The sequence below is a fragment of the Daphnia magna genome, linkage group LG4, assembly GCF_020631705.1.
Source record: "Daphnia magna isolate NIES linkage group LG4, ASM2063170v1.1, whole genome shotgun sequence".
Lineage (NCBI taxonomy): Eukaryota > Metazoa > Arthropoda > Branchiopoda > Diplostraca > Daphniidae > Daphnia > Daphnia magna.
The window spans coordinates 857,391-872,509 of NC_059185.1; the positions used below are offsets into that span (position 1 = coordinate 857,391).

Here is a 15,119-nt window from a genome sequence, read left to right on the forward strand (position 1 = left end):
AATTTTTTCGACAATTTAATGACGCGAGTTCTAATTCTATAAATAAAACCCGTTATAACAACTTCTAATGACGATAGTATATTTACTGAATTTCTCGACTAACATAAGATACTTTAATTGTCGCTACGCAGACACTGATCATATAGAGTACAGACAAATTTAAGAAACGAATGAATGAATACTTATTAGCGGACGAAAATCGGAATTCCGGCGGAATCGTGATTAATTTTTCTTTAAGCAAGCCGCGGCCAAAATATAATTGTGAAAAGATATGAAGGATACTTTTTCTCGGTGGAAATTTATACAACATTGGTCAGTCGGAAATTTTGTTTGCATTCTCGGGTTATGTAATCATACCACGTGTGAGAAGAATGCCACAAGAAGAGAAATGTAATGCAGAGGACAAAATTTTTCTTTCCATATTTACTCGTCCTTGTCAACTATGTCAACATCGACTGAAGCAGGATTTTTGACGGCACATCGTCGACAAATATAGTCTTCATTTGCCTTTACGTCCCTTGCTTGTAATCCAACGCATCTAGTCAAACACATTTTCACTTAATAAAACATTTCTCGGCGAAGTTCAAAAAGGAAAATATAGAAATACCTAAGGTGGAACCACATTTCACAGCCTCCATCACATTGCACCCAGATGACTTCTTTGCCTGTAGGCTGTGCCCGCCAAGAAAATTAACATCAAACACTTCGTCATTGAACCATGAGTTATTCAATAAATACCTTCAAACATTGATCAGCAGCGCAGTCCTCCTCATTTTCACTCTCATTTGTCGATTGCCTTTTCTTACCATCAGTTTTCTTCATCATTCTGGGTTTCTTGTTCACTTTCATCGGTTTCGCGTTCTTATTACCTTTGGGGCCCTATAATTAAAAAAAAACAACCATAATATTCTCCATCAACTTGAAAAGAATCAGTCACTTACTTTAGACTGTTGTTTATCCCCTGTTGAATCCAATCTCCTTTTCTTGCCTTGCATCTTCCTTTTAGAAAAGGAATCCCCATTGGGGTCACAATCCTGTTCATCGTCTTTGGAGTACAGAAGTGCCATGACAGGAGGTTCCGAGGGAGCCTTAATCGCCTAATTTAAAGAAAAACAAAACATTGCGTCACTAACTAAAACCAAATGAAAAAAAAAATAATAATAATACTACCTGAAGAATACGTCCTATATGGATAGTTTCATCGAGAGAGACTTCAAGTGAATCACCCTCGAGAATGAGATCTTCAAGCTTAGCAACAGTTTGAGAAGAGAGCGAAAGGAGAGGAACATTCTGTGCACAGCTTGCTGACATGTTTGATGGTGAGGTCCACACGGAAGAATTAAGCTGCCGAGGAACTAAAGGTGATTTACGCACATTCTTCTTGTTGGAAGTCGTGCAGCCAGAACCATCTAATAACGAACAAAAAAAGAAAAACGTGTAAGTAAAATGAAGTTGTACTATCAACCGCCACATCCTAACCTCTGGAAAAGGATGAGTAGGCGTGCTCGGAATTGCTTAGTGCTGGAGGTTGTTCCACAACCTCGGGAATACTGTCTCGGGCCGTATATTCGCTATCTTGAGACTCTTCGCTGCCACTGAATAAATCTCGATGCTCACTTGTCGGCAATTTGGAAAGATCATTCTGGCTAGTTTTGTTGTCCGCCTTCTTTCGAGCAGCAGCGTCGGTAGCACGTTGCAATGTGGCCGATAACTGAGACAGGCAAGTCGTTAATTCTTCAGTAGAGAGCAGCTGACGAGCTCGATCCTGTGAAATAGAATGGAAATGATTTTTCAATTTCGTTATCTTAAAAAGGTAACGTTTTAGTCCATACCTGCCAATTCATGGCTCTTTCTGTGAGGCACTGAAGGGCTTCACCTTCAGGTAACCTGACTGGTAGTTTTTGTAAGGACACCAATAATGAGAGAATAGTTTCAAGACGAGGTCGCCTCGACCGGCAACAGTAACCACAGAGATAGCGTCCGTCTTTCATTCCGCTAATCAAATTGCCTTCGCCATTTGCCTTGTTCTTTGCTCCTGGGCCTTGCTGTTTAGCTCCTCTCAGACACGAAAGATGGAACCATTCCTTACAGAGAGCGCATTCGATCATGCCCCCCTGGGCTTTGCCCTGGCAAACACAGTAGTGAGCCAGACCTTGATCATCATGCACTTTTTTCTACATTCCAGGCAAAAATTTAAAAGAGTTAGTTTACGGCTGATGCTGGATGAGAAATGTTCAGAAATCACCTGAATGTTTTGAACTCGTATACGTTTGAAACTAGTCAATTCACTGCTCTCACTCTCTTTAAACGCCTCGACAATTAGACGAGGATCTTCTTTTTTCTCTGCTTCAACAGCTATGACATGAGTGACGTTAACTGGATTAAAAGGATCTTCTTTGGGTCGACGACGACGGAAACGTGTTACAACTATAAATTCAAAAACAATTTAGAGATATCCAAGACTACACTGGTTTTGACCACAAAACCATACCCAATACGTCGAGCTTCGGTGAAAGGACTTCTATCAGCGAGTAGTATGAATTTTTTCGTAAGAAAGTTTTAGCAGTTCTTTCCCGCCAAGCATGAGCTGCAGCAATTTGATTTTCGAGTTCGTCAAGCGAATCCAGCTTAACGGCAATCGTCTTGGCTTTAGACATTAAACTCTCGAGAGCTTCCAGATATGGACTATACTCCAGCTTCTGTAAAATCTCCAGACGAGTCATCCAGTCCCGTGCTTTCTTGGCAGCTTCCGTCAAGGCAGCGACAGAGGGCAGGTAAGTTGGTAGCAACACAACTTCTTTTATGATCATATCGGCTGAGGACAGAGGAAGTCTTGGCCTGGGAGTAAATAAAATGTTTATGCATACGGCAATTATCTAACATGAATTCAAAATCAATTTACTTGGCCTGCAGGAAATTGGACGCCTTATCTTCAATTTTCTCAGACATCTCAAGTAACCCTTGTAGTTTTGCAAGGGATTTTTCCAACACGGGATGAGGAGGAAGGCCCACACCAAGCTCCAACAGTTCACGCAAAGAGTCCAAGGATACCTCTCCTGCTTCCTCTTCTTCGGTAGCATCGCGATCACCAGAAGGAATAACGTCGGGATCCCACATCGGATTTGTTCCAAGCAGGTCTCGGTACTTCCCCATCCACTCGGCCTGCTGAATCCGCTGTTATAATTTCCAAATAAACAATAAATAATGGTTTTTGATAGGACAAGAATACTTTTTAAAGGTGAACCCTTACCGTTAAAATCCCATTAGAAAGACAAATAGGTAAGAAGAAATAATAATAAAGAGTCGACAGTTCATATTACATATTACATATTACAAGAAGACAAATAATGATTGGAATGGTTTTTAACTTACAAGTTTCAAACGGGCAATTTCAGGGAGATCTATTCCCAAAGTAGCTCCCCTCTCCAGACATTTTTGAAGAACTTCTAGTTCTGGGATGGACTGAGTATCGACGAGAGGCTCAAGAAGTAGTCTAGCTTCCTTTTGAAATTCGGTAACATTTTTAAAAAGTTCTAGCAAAACAGAAATGTAACGATTAGACCAAATATTCATGGAAAAAAATTATAAGAAAAAATTCGCGTACCATGTATCGCTTCAGATTCGGGCAGCTTGCACGGAAGTTTTTTTAGTTGTTGGACAAACAACTGTAACTCTTCTAGAGTGAGACGACATTTTGCCTCTCCTTGGAGGCGAGTACGCGTTCGTACTTTACTGCTCATCAGCTGTTGTGCCACCATAGTGCATTTTTCTGCACTTTCTACTGCTTCTCGAAGTGATAGCACCAATTCTGTACCGGGGAATTTATGTTCTTCCGCTTCCTGCAGGAGGGCTTTTAGAGCCGCTAATTCTGAATTACGAAATAAGACAAAAACTTACTGATAAGAAAAAAAAAGCAAATAACATAAAACATTTTTTTCCAAACTCTACCAATTCGATCATCTCCTTGTCCTTTCAAAGCTTCTCGTAGTTTAGCCGCCCAGCTGTTAAAAGTTTCGACTTTTCCTTGGATTTTCAGGAGTAGACCTTGTAACTCCTCCATCGTATACCGGTAGCGGAGGGTATGCTTCTCAGGCGGGCATTCACACAGAAGCTTTATATGTCTAAGACAAACGAGTTTGTCCTCCACGCAGCTACATGTCAGAGCCGACAAAAAGCATGTTGTTTTACAATGATCGCATTGACGCTCGTCGTCTGGCAATAGCTCGAAAGCTTCCCTCTCCGAATCCTAAAAACAATTCTCGTTTAGAGTTGGGAAGAATGTAAAATAAATTGAATGTTATACTTTGACACCCCAGGCCAGAAGGTTTTTACGTAATTCTTGCTCACTCTCGACCATTTTCAACATATCCTTATAGGCAACGGTGGCGATTTCGAGATTTAGTTCCGATGCTGAAGACGCGATTTTGCACACCAATTCATCGTGAGAAAACACACAAAAGCGATGGAGTTGTGAATAGTTTTCGACGCAATCTCGTCCCTTGTCCAACCAATCGGATGGTGTAAAGTTAACGGCCTCGGCGAAATTGTATCCCTGATTGAATCCGGCGTGATAGGCACGGGGAAATGTAATAACAAACTCGCCCGCTGCCTGGTCAGTACGGTATATAGGGACACCAGCGTCCATTAATATATTGGGATTCATAATTGTGACCAACTGATGAAGAAGATCAGGTTGACCTATAATTCAAAGATAATTAAATAAACACAAAATCAAAGAGCTTCAAACAAATCAAACATACTTTTGAATAGTTCAGGAGCTGCACTGCTCATGGCTTCTTCGAATCTCACTGCTCCATCTCCAGGAACTCCGTACCAAGTTTTATGCTCACCCCAATGCAAATAATTAATCGAGTAACTCCAGTGATCTTCGTTGTGCCAGCAAAATGCAGAAAAACACATTCCTAATTTTCAAAACCAAGAATCACTGAAATGAAGTGCACAGGAAAGCCACAGATCGCTTTGTTTGTACGTACCAACATACATCCAAGGAACTTTCATTCCAGAGATATCAGCATTAATGTAGCACAGTACTGAACCCTCTACATTTGGTAAATTGTTAAGATTCCAACCAGAAGTGGCATATTCTTCATCGCCAGATAGAAGATGCCGTGAATTGAGGGTTGGAAAGCCTGTCATACAATATGTGACATTATTTAAACGGTACAGCATGTAAAATGGCGGCTGTGATAATCAGACCTGATCCATGGTCCATGGAGTGCAAGTCAGCCCCGTACTCGACAACAACATCCTCATCAATTGAGGAAACGATTCTCCAAAATTCTTTTTCCACTGCTGACGTCGGAACCAAGTGGCCTGGCATGTTGAAGTAGTCAGCTTTGAATTGATCAGCCATTTCACCGAACGTCTGAAGTGTGTATTCTTTGGTAGCCTACAAGTGAAAAGAAACGGTTACGTATTACTTTTAAATTCTTCAATAATTGAAAGATTACAAACCTGTTCGAAACCAAATGCTTCCGTTGGTTTACTAACTTCTTCTGCTACGCAACAAGGACATCTCCAATCCCCTTTCGGAATCTCATTCAAGGGGGGATTAAGACAAAAAGTATGGTAACTGTCATCACATCCGTCGCAGAGTAACATGGCTTCTTCGGCATCACCTCGACCACAATTGTGACAAACGTATTTTTCTAGTGGGTCGAACTCGTCGATGTTTTCCACTATGATAATATTTTTGAAAATAAAACGTCAGAAAATGGATTGTCATTCACTTTGACGTCGTTACTACCTTGTCCACGTGTAACTCGATCGGTCGTTTCAACTCCTTCTTTTTCGGTATGGGTAAAATGGCGATTTCGTCGGGATTTCTTAGCTACGTTTAGAAAATAAAACAAATAAGTAATACGGCGATAGGATACCTAAATTGGGATATAGACTTACTAGGAGGAGGAGGTTTGACTGCCATTCTCGAAGGAATGTGATGAGGAACGTAATCTTTATCCTTATGCTCGTCTTCAACCTTAATTTTACTGTTGCCAACATTGACCTTTTTCGTATTCTTTCCGGTTTCAAAAATAACGTACGGATATACGACTCTTTCATAATGTGTGCGCAGAATACCACCAATGCCTTTGTTGTTTGCTGTTTTCAGGCCCATTTTTGTTGCAAGTGTTGTCCACCTCCTTTCCTTTGTTATTAATTCCATCCCACCTAAGATAATCTTTATGAAATATGTAATTGCATATCACACACAAAAAACACTACCTTCTTCTTGAACAAGCTTGTGAAGGGTAAACAAATCCAAAGCTTTCTTATCAACAACAGGGATTCTTAGAGAAGAGCCCTGTAATTCCCAGAACCTTGCAATTTTGTCCAAGAAATTCAATTTGATTCTTGTATGTGCCTAGAATACATAAAAAATTCAGTAAATTGGCTGTGATGGCCATTATTAAGTCTACAAAGAACTACCTCCAGTTCATTAAGCCTTTGAATTCTGGGTGTGAATTTGCAGTTATCAACATCAACAGCAAATGGAGGCTGCCAACCCTGTAAATTAAGACATTGAAAATAATCTACATAACAAACTCCTTTTCACATGAGAAAAAAAGTATATTGGGGAAGGTTAAAACAACACATCAAAGTGCAAAATGGAAGAAGCAACATGGTTGCCTTGGGGAAAGCGGACATAATGAACCTGCTACCACATGCTTTGTCACAGAAACCCTAGATGAGATCTTTGTGAGATTTCTCATGTAACTGTTGGCAAAATTTACCAATCCACTGGCTAAATTTAAATCTGGATTAATGTCACTTACTGGTGGGGGCTTAATTTTGCATATTCCATATTTTTCAGCTTCCGGTCGAATTTTCGCTATATACGCCAAAGCATCCTGAAATTCTTGTACTGATGGATGGTATGTCGGTGCAGCTGGCGGAGGACGGAACTCAAATTCGGCTGACATTTTCTTCACTTTAAACAGCAAAACGCAGTTGTCGAATCTACGAGAGCTTCAAAGATGATCAAACAATGGGCATTTCGTCAATGAAATCGTGCACAAAAAGAAGGTTAGCGTTAACGCTTCCAAACACGTAGACCACGCAACTATAGGAAAGAGAATTGTAGTACTATGATTTGAGCAGTACTTCTTTTCGTTTTTTGTCACTCTGTCGGAGAGACGCCCGAAGCACTGCATTTTCTCATACATACATTTAAATGTTTGCCAATTTCATATTAAATAAATGTTTTATGATACCTTCATAAATAAACAAATTCAACTAAATCACCGTAATTTTAATATTTTTTACAGAAATATTAGACGTAGATGATAATTTTAAAACACTATTTAAAAAAAAAGGCATTGCTGTTGTTGTCACTTGTCAGTTTGAATTGATGGCTGCCTATGTTTTGAACAAAACCTGTAATATTGTTGATTGAATATTCACTCTGGACAACATTCTTGCGCTGAGTATCCCAGAATGACCGATAAAAATGACGACGAACTCCCAGCAACAAGAGGAGCACTGCAAAAGTACAAAACCATGTTGGAAAAATGCTTGAGAGAATATGAAGGATTGGATAGGGGCCTTGCAGCGTACGAATCTTAATCAAATGACATGTTTTTAATTTTAATATAAAAATACTCCATTGACTTTACCAGTTAATTACAGTTTATTTATTACAGATTGAGATTTCAATTAGAAGAAAGACAACAACTTGAGTCAAAAATTGAATCTTTAGAAGAAAACCTCAGGTTGACTAATGGTGTTTTGGGCAGGACCCAAGCTCTGTTATTGACAGAACGCAATAATTGCCAACAAATGGCTCTTCATATTGATCTTCTTAGAGTAAATTATAGTTGTCATATCTTATTTCAATGAGTAACTCCAAACAGAATTTTTTAAATTTAGAAACAACATGAATTGGATCGTGAAAAGCTAGACCTCCTTCTTTCCCTGAATGGGAAACCTGTACCGAATCATTTTTTTCAAGGAGAGCTTGTCTTGAAGCAGCATATAGCAAAAATGGATAAACTAATGAAAGAACAAGCCTCTAAGTTGCTTGATGAGCGATCTCTTCTAAAAGAGGAATGGGAGAAAGAAAGAAGGATAAATGAAAAATGTAAAAAAGAATTGAAACAAAGGTAAATATAGTTAAAACATTAAGTTCCATGATTCAAGTTATAATAACAAAATTCATTGAATTAGAATCCAGGACTTGAAGGAAAAACTTTTATTGGCAAATGACTATAGGATGCAACGTAGCCAAAAACACATACAGGACTTCCTTTCTGGGAAAACTGTAGATGATTTTAATTATCTTTTTGATCATAGTAGCACTCCAAGTGCTCGAGGCACGAGAGTGGAGCATTGCACTGATCAGGAAATTAAGAGATTACGAGTAAAATTCTTTAACCAAAACATTTTGCATTACATTTAACTGATTTTGATATTACAGAAAAAGGTTGTTGAACTCGAAAAAGAAACGGAATCGTATCACAAAAAATTGACAGCGCAGAACAATATGGTTCAAGAAATTAAGGATGAATCTCAAAAGAGAGCAGACAAATTCCAAGTAGAAAAAATTTGCATAATTTACAAGCTATGTTAACTAAACCGTATTTTTATTTCCAGACCCAAACTAAGTCTATGAAAGAAATGATGGAGCGATTAAAAGAGGAAAACAATCAGTTGAATAAACGTAGGCTAATAGAAGGTTCCGGTTTTCGCAACGAAGTTAAATTATTAAAGGATCAACTTGACAGAACTCAACGCCAGCTATGTTTCTTAACTTTGCGAAAGTGTGAAGGATGAATTATCCTTGCGGCTTTTCCGCAATATACATATATTTTTTATAACTCTTTCAGAATGTGCTTGTTTAAAAAATTTTTAAAAAGATAAATAGACGCTGGGGTTTATGACTCATACTTGTGCCGAATAAGTATAATAGTAATGTGGTTGCCTTTATTTCACAATCTTGCACTTGCGCTTCTTCAGGTGGGGTCGTAACCGAATATTTCACTAGCTAAGGCCCAAAACCTGGTGTCTAACTACCATTCGATTTTTCTTCGCGGTTTTGGGAGTCTCAATTTTTCCCGTCTCTCCTAACGGCTAACGCTAACATCGCAACCGCCAATACCATCCTTCGCCGCTAGGATCGCTAGTGACATTCACCTACAGTCCATGGCGTAGTTTCAGTTTCACTCTTCTGGCCATTATCATGCATTGGACCGTGCAAAATAGAGATAGAGATTGAAAAGTCTCTGAGTAGTTATCAGTTTGTGTCAAATTCATTTCCACTATTCGCCCAATGTTCAAGATTTTTCCCTAAATCTAGTCAAAAAAAGGTAATAATTATTGAGTTCAGTTAGTCCAATAAATGAAAAAATGAACCCCAAGGAACTTCTATAATGTCACTTGTTACATTTAAGATCAGTATCTCTACATGGTTTAATCAGTTCTAGCAAACAAATATATTCAACGAAACTCAATAACCTCACGCAATACGCATTGAATAACCTATTTTTACGTTGAAAGTGTTGAAGTTTCTGCTGCAGGGAACTGGGTCCCATGTCTCACTAAGTGCAATATTGTTATGCATAAGTAATGATTGTTTTTTACAATCTTTTATTTCAGCAAGGATGTCAAGACTAAAGAATCTTTTTAAGCGTGGAAACAACTCGCCAACTGACTCAGGACCATCAGATATTAGTGGTCCAATGAGTGTTTCTCATAATGTCCATGTAGCTCTTAACCATCAAACAGGTGCTCTAGAAGGCCTTCCTGAAGCATGGCTAAAGCTGGTCAATAAGGAATTGACGTAAGTCATAATCAAGTGTATCTATTATTTTTGTTTAATGAGTCTTGGTATGGTATAGTCAGGGAGAATTAAATGAGAACCCAGATGCTGTTCTTCATGCAGTACAATATTTCATGTTTTCTCAAAAGCAAGGCCCAAAAAACTTGCCTTTTAAGGTGAATTCATTTATTTCAATTTTGTTATTGTAATGTTTGTTATTCATATATTATCCATTAAGGTTTTGGCTACCAAAGAAATAATAGAAAAAGAGTCAATGGAGATTGAAAACATGGGTAAGTTTTGAACCCTTTCTTGAGCTTTGCCACAGTATTCCCTTTTCAACATGAACAGCTGAATGCAACATTTTCGTCAATAAGGAACAAGCAGAGTTACGACCGCTATGCTTGCTAGTGCAGCAGTGAATCTCGGTATGGCTTCTATGACTTTATCTAGCAAACAACCCCAAACACCTCCTGCTTTACCCTCCCGTCCGCCTGTTGGCGTTACGACACAAACGACATCACGTCGGCCGTCTTTGGACGATGTTGTGTCATCTCGCTCCCCTGCAGGCCATATTCCACCTCCACTGCCAATTCTTCCGCCCAAAAGTAACCGACTTTCTTTGGAATCGACAAATCTTGATGACTGTAAGTATTCCTTGGCGCAAAGCTTGAAGTAGATAGTTTTATTGCTTTCCTGTATTATTCATAATCTCTATTTTAAAACTAATAATTTTATTCGCGGAAGGTGGACCTAATTTCAACAAAACTATGGTTGTCATAAAAAACGTAAATATATATTTGTTTTTTTATAATTGAGATATACTGATAACTAAAAGATCGGTATTTAATATTTTTATTCTTTTTTTTTTTATTACCACGGCTTAGGAGAATTCTAACGGAGCAAAACGAACAAATGACGACGAATATTTTGATGGAGGAAGCCCACTTATTATTCGTAAAAAAGAAATTAAAGTGGATGGGATGATGACTGACGATGAAGTTGACTCTGCACTACGAAAACTTTGCAAATGCGGCCATCCTTTCAAACGATACGCTCGTCTCAAAGAAGTTGGCGCTGGGTATTCCGATCTCTTTTTTTTTTGTATTATTGTATAGTTATGGATTGTTAAATTTTCAGGGCGTCTGGCACAGTTTACATAGCCGCTGATTCGGAGTCGGTTGGGAAGAATGAACGTGTTGCTATCAAAGAAATTGATTTATCTAAGCAACCCAAACGCGAGATGATTCTAAACGAAATTTTCGTTATGCGTGATATCATTCACCCAAATCTAGTCAATTTTCTTGATGCTTATTATGACGAGGATCATCTTTGGGTGAGTATAATAATATTTTATAACATAATTCCCATTATTTAAAAAAATGTGGATTAGGTGGTGATGGAGCTTCTTGAAGGAGGGCCATTAACTGATGTTGTCACTGAAACTGTCCTCAAAGAAGGTCAGATAGCTGGCGTCTGCCGTGAGGTTCTTTATGGCATTACGTACTTACATAGTAAGGTGAGTAAAGAAAAAGTATTTACTCTTTGCATACCATTATAAACACATTTGTATTTATTTCTTTAAGGGTATTATTCATAGGGATATCAAATCAGACAATATTTTACTGGGCCTGGATGGTACTGTTAAAGTGACAGATTTTGGATTTTGCGCAAATATCCAAGGAGATGAAAAGCGACAAACGATGGTTGGAACCCCGTATTGGATGGCCCCGGAGGTACACTTCCCTACACCTGTTTTACACTAACAGAAAAACATTTTTCATGCCAATTTTTGGTAATCCAAAGGTTGTAACCAAAAAGAAATACGGCAAAAAGATCGACATATGGTCACTTGGCATCATGGCCATAGAAATGATAGACGGCGAACCACCTTATTTGAAAGAAACACAATTGAGAGCTCTATACTTGATCGCAACAAATGGTCGACCGCAGATTCCGTCGTGGAATAAACTGAGTCCTGAATTTCAGAATTTTCTGGAGAGATGTCTAGAAGTAGATGCGGACAAGAGAGCTTCCAGTGAAGAATTACTGAAGCATCCATTTCTTCTTCGTGCTTCTGATTTGCGGACACTTAAAGGCAATATTCAAGCTGCTCAGCAAATACTAAACAAGAAAATGTGAAAGATACTGCCGTCACCCTAATTGACCAATTACGAAGCCCTAAAGGCGGCATAAGGTAGAAACTTAGGGGGACCAAACTGAGTGCCAATACCTTAACGCATACAACGTATCTTCTTGAAATGCTTCTTTTTTAAGACTTCGGACATAGTATTAACATCTGACTGAAGTACCTTGTTTTGTTTTAATTTGAAACTTTCCTATCAAGCGGAACTATGATTTCCATGAGCCGCTTTTTTTTTTTCTTTTGCTAGTCTTGTATCTCGTGCCTTAATTTGCACAGTATTTTATGTTCCACAAGACGGATTCAACGTCGCTTGGTTTTTATCCTTATGTGGATTCCGATGCAATACAGGTTTGAACCTCTGATCTTATTATTATTTGTTCTTCTTGAATTTGAAGTTGTTTCTTTTTCTTGTATTTTTGTGATTTTATTCTTAATTGTCCTTTATTGAAACTCATCTGTAAACGCAATAGATTGTTTCGTTTCACTCTTCTAATAATGCTCGATAAAAGACGTAGAAAAAGAGCTGGGCGTTGACCTTGTTGGAGGAGGAAGAATAACCAACATTTCCATGATGTTGAATATCCCACGTAGTCCGATGAGATGTTGAGCGTTATCAGTTGCGATGAACGATGAAGATGAAGATGACGTAACATTAGGTATCACAATGGGTAAGTTTGGGAGGGAGGAGGGAGGGAGAGCAAGGAGGAATGGGTTTAGAAATTGGAGGTGGTGGGAATCGAACACGGAGCGATATATTACAACGGGAACTGTGCTAGGACCACACATCCCAACCCACTTTTTCTTTCATTGTCACCCGGTCATAATGCTTAATTTGTAGATGTTAAGACATTTTGCATGGCATGGTGGTAAGACATGAGTTTGCTATTTCGTTTACATGGCTTCAAATCTCTTCAATACTGTTTCTTTTTTTGTGGTTGCTTTAACCAATTTATTTTATATATTGTGATTCTTTGCATCATCCAAATAAAAATTTTTATCTGATCTCTTAAGTTTCTAAAAAAATAAAAAAATTTTCCTTGTTTTTCGAACTGCTCTAAGTCTGCGGTTACCGTCTATCAATAACGTTGACCATCACACACCGGAAAACAATGTTATTCTCCTCTTCCCGGTTTAAAAAATTAAACCAAGAGCACCAGGAGCACACGACAATTTCATTTTACTCATTTCAGTGAAATAAAAGCAACAACATACACTTTACTTACTTGAACACAAAATGCAAAGTGCGAGCCAATTCACCAAAAAATGTATGCCTTAACCGTAGGAACATTAAAGCCTTAACACAGAAACAGGCCATGCACAGAAACATAAACAAAGATATCGTAATCAAAAAGAACCCGACTATCGCCTGAAAAGAATCGATTTAATCGAAGCGCCCTCGTGGAGTACAAGCCTAGAATATTCTGATTGTTACGGTAACATTTCTTTAAGCGTGCGGAAATTTGTGGGTGGTAGTTAAGATCACTTCGATATCGTAAAGTAAAATCATTTTTAAACATCAGTTCATAAGAAGCTATCAGTTTTCACTCATTAAAATTATGTCCTTCTCCGTTGTTAACGTCGTTCGCAATGTTTCACGTGCGGTACCGGTGTCCATGCGGTCTATGAGACTAACGAAACCGATTACAAGGTCTCTATGGTATATCTCTAATCCCACTAATCAATTTGTTCCCTCAAAGCTTTCACCGGCGTTTAAGCATACTCCATTAGGCTCTACCTGCCCATGTGGAGAATGTAGAGGTGTTCACACACGAGGTGACATCTGTTCTAAATACTGTTTAGTTTACTGTAAATGATCAACGCTTTAAATTTTTAAAGGTGACAAAGAGCTGATTGAATTCCTTTCGGAAGAAATTGCTGTTGAAAAGAAGGGTATGAGCAAGTCTAGGGATGTCAGTAACCTGGATGGATTTGAGGTTAAACATAACGGTGCAGAGATAGCATTGTCTAAGAAATTCAATGATGAACAGTAATTGATTTTTTGTAAATCTGTGGTTGGAAAAATTTCTCACATTTTTATTTATTTTTAAGAATTGAGATCACAGTAAATGTCAACCATTCTGTTGATGCTGACATAAATGAAGGAGATTTGAATACCAAAGCAGACAATCCCCCACAGGCTGAGATGAAATCAAGACCACATTTTGAAGTTAAATTCATCAAGGGGAAACAAGTAACACGATTTGCATGCAGCTATATCCAAGATGCAGGAGAGCCTGTAGAAGATGCCCCAAGTGAGTACAACATACAGAGAAAAAACTTTGTGCTGTCTTAGCATTAGTTAAATAGCTAAAGTCTAGTTGTGAAAAAAGTATCAAGTTGATGAAATTTTTACTGCTTGCTAATTAACATTGTGTTACTTATTTCAGATGATATTTTCACGATTGATGAACTTGCAGTATATGAGGGCGATCATAATGAACAGACTTATGCTGTTGCTGGGGATATCCTTGATGGGGTATTACCTGTAGTCAAATTGAAAACCAATATTTTTACTAATATTTCAATCACTCTTTGTTTCTAGTACATGTACGATCTTCTCATGAATTTACTTGAAGAGCGAGGTGTATCGAACGAGTTTGCTGAAAAATTGAGTGATCTCGCCACCAAACGGGAACACCAACTGTTTGTCGGTTTGTTAGAAAATCTCCAATCTTTTGTCCAAGGCAAATGAGAGATGAACATGTTATTCATAAGATAAATAATACAATGAGTGTAGTCATTTTCTTTACACGAATTATTTATTATTTGAAGAAATGGTTGCTGCAAAATTATCATTTAGAACCAGGAGGCTTAAGCTCTTCTTCAGTTCCCATGATTTCTTTTTCTATTTCTTTTAGGTCAATGTTTTGTTCTTGAATAGCTTTCTGTAACAAAAAAGATAATAGTGTGATGAAAGATTTTTGGGTGCTGCTATCCAAATAACTCACCCTAACACACTCTCGGTACACTTTGAAAAACGGCCCACATGAATCTGTGGAATGATCCCCCCTCAAAAACTTTTCTGTGAACCATGTGTTAAAACATGCATCATAGTTTTGCTTCAACTGACTGCACGCTTCTTTAACGCTATTCATGGCACAATAGTTAACCTAGAAAATTCAAATTGGTAAATCAACAGAAAGTCCTTATTGACTCACATCTATCTTACCTCGATCTATACGTGGACTAGAGGTACAA

The 15,119-nt window shown here is 38.3% G+C and overlaps 3 protein-coding genes and 1 long non-coding RNA gene across 6 annotated transcripts; 2 read left to right on the forward strand and 2 right to left on the reverse strand.

Annotated features, from left to right (window-relative positions):
* Positions 1–62: 62 nt before the first annotated feature.
* Positions 63–7,161, reverse strand: LOC116921456 (lysine-specific demethylase 5C). Of its 2 annotated transcripts, none has more exons than XM_032927763.2 (23): positions 6,795–7,161; positions 6,448–6,525; positions 6,244–6,382; positions 5,920–6,189; positions 5,768–5,851; positions 5,476–5,699; positions 5,218–5,410; positions 4,995–5,150; positions 4,761–4,922; positions 4,304–4,698; positions 3,949–4,246; positions 3,605–3,868; positions 3,373–3,533; positions 2,903–3,165; positions 2,492–2,838; positions 2,246–2,427; positions 1,833–2,174; positions 1,480–1,765; positions 1,171–1,409; positions 942–1,097; positions 739–879; positions 608–672; positions 63–538 (listed from the first exon to the last, which is right to left on the reverse strand). In XM_032927763.2, exons 1-23 carry the CDS (start codon positions 6,939–6,941, stop codon positions 424–426), a joined length of 4,707 nt encoding a protein of 1,568 aa, XP_032783654.2. In that variant the 5' UTR covers positions 6,942–7,161; the 3' UTR covers positions 63–423. The 2 variants fall into 2 exon arrangements, with proteins under 2 accessions (XP_032783654.2, XP_032783653.2); XM_032927762.2 differs by having other exon boundaries at positions 2,903–3,174.
* Positions 7,162–7,345: 184 nt separating this feature from the next.
* On the forward strand, positions 7,346–8,917 carry LOC116921450. The gene is made up of 6 exons (XM_032927754.2): positions 7,346–7,571; positions 7,662–7,824; positions 7,888–8,120; positions 8,185–8,377; positions 8,435–8,551; positions 8,611–8,917. The coding sequence occupies exons 1-6, from the start codon at positions 7,456–7,458 to the stop codon at positions 8,788–8,790; spliced, it is 1,002 nt and encodes a 333-aa protein (XP_032783645.1). The 5' UTR covers positions 7,346–7,455; the 3' UTR covers positions 8,791–8,917.
* A 245-nt stretch (positions 8,918–9,162) lies between these two features.
* LOC116921443 (serine/threonine-protein kinase Pak) lies at positions 9,163–14,670 on the forward strand. 2 transcript variants are annotated; one of them, XM_032927743.2, is made up of 15 exons: positions 9,165–9,323; positions 9,613–9,796; positions 9,855–9,951; positions 10,014–10,068; positions 10,153–10,422; positions 10,523–10,563; positions 10,663–10,856; positions 10,916–11,111; positions 11,169–11,294; positions 11,362–11,509; positions 13,602–13,694; positions 13,758–13,908; positions 13,971–14,173; positions 14,309–14,397; positions 14,464–14,670. In XM_032927743.2, the coding sequence occupies exons 2-15, from the start codon at positions 9,618–9,620 to the stop codon at positions 14,611–14,613; spliced, it is 1,992 nt and encodes a 663-aa protein (XP_032783634.1). In that variant the 5' UTR covers positions 9,165–9,323; positions 9,613–9,617; the 3' UTR covers positions 14,614–14,670. The 2 variants fall into 2 exon arrangements, with proteins under 2 accessions (XP_032783633.1, XP_032783634.1); XM_032927742.2 differs by lacking the exons at positions 13,602–13,694; positions 13,758–13,908; positions 13,971–14,173; positions 14,309–14,397; positions 14,464–14,670 and adding an exon at positions 11,582–12,281 and having other exon boundaries at positions 9,163–9,323; positions 11,362–11,511.
* LOC123471328 lies at positions 11,326–13,626 on the reverse strand. Its single transcript, XR_006645802.1, has 2 exons — positions 13,145–13,626; positions 11,326–11,537 (listed from the first exon to the last, which is right to left on the reverse strand). It is a non-coding gene; the product is annotated as an uncharacterized LOC123471328 (long non-coding RNA).
* Positions 14,671–15,119: the final 449 nt, after the last annotated feature.

What these genes read in the sequence shown, in the direction of transcription:
- LOC116921456 (XM_032927762.2), bottom strand. Translation starts at nt 6,941, where the DNA reads ATGTCAGCCGAATTTGAGTTCCGTCCTCCGCCAGCTGCACCGACATAC. An exon ending in AGTCAAACCTCCTCCTCCTA is followed by an intron (nt 5,852 to 5,919) that starts GTAAGTCTATAT and finishes TTCTAAACGTAG; the next exon opens with CTAAGAAATCCCGACGAAAT. An exon ending in TCGAGTTACACGTGGACAAG is followed by an intron (nt 5,700 to 5,767) that starts GTAGTAACGACG and finishes ATATTATCATAG; the next exon opens with TGGAAAACATCGACGAGTTC.
- LOC116921450 (XM_032927754.2), top strand. Translation starts at nt 7,456, where the DNA reads ATGACCGATAAAAATGACGACGAACTCCCAGCAACAAGAGGAGCACTG. An exon ending in AAAAAAGAATTGAAACAAAG is followed by an intron (nt 8,121 to 8,184) that starts GTAAATATAGTT and finishes TCATTGAATTAG; the next exon opens with AATCCAGGACTTGAAGGAAA. An exon ending in AGAGAGCAGACAAATTCCAA is followed by an intron (nt 8,552 to 8,610) that starts GTAGAAAAAATT and finishes TTTTATTTCCAG; the next exon opens with ACCCAAACTAAGTCTATGAA.
- LOC116921443 (XM_032927743.2), top strand. Translation starts at nt 9,618, where the DNA reads ATGTCAAGACTAAAGAATCTTTTTAAGCGTGGAAACAACTCGCCAACT. An exon ending in AAGAAATTCAATGATGAACA is followed by an intron (nt 13,909 to 13,970) that starts GTAATTGATTTT and finishes TTTATTTTTAAG; the next exon opens with AATTGAGATCACAGTAAATG. An exon ending in GCCTGTAGAAGATGCCCCAA is followed by an intron (nt 14,174 to 14,308) that starts GTGAGTACAACA and finishes TACTTATTTCAG; the next exon opens with ATGATATTTTCACGATTGAT.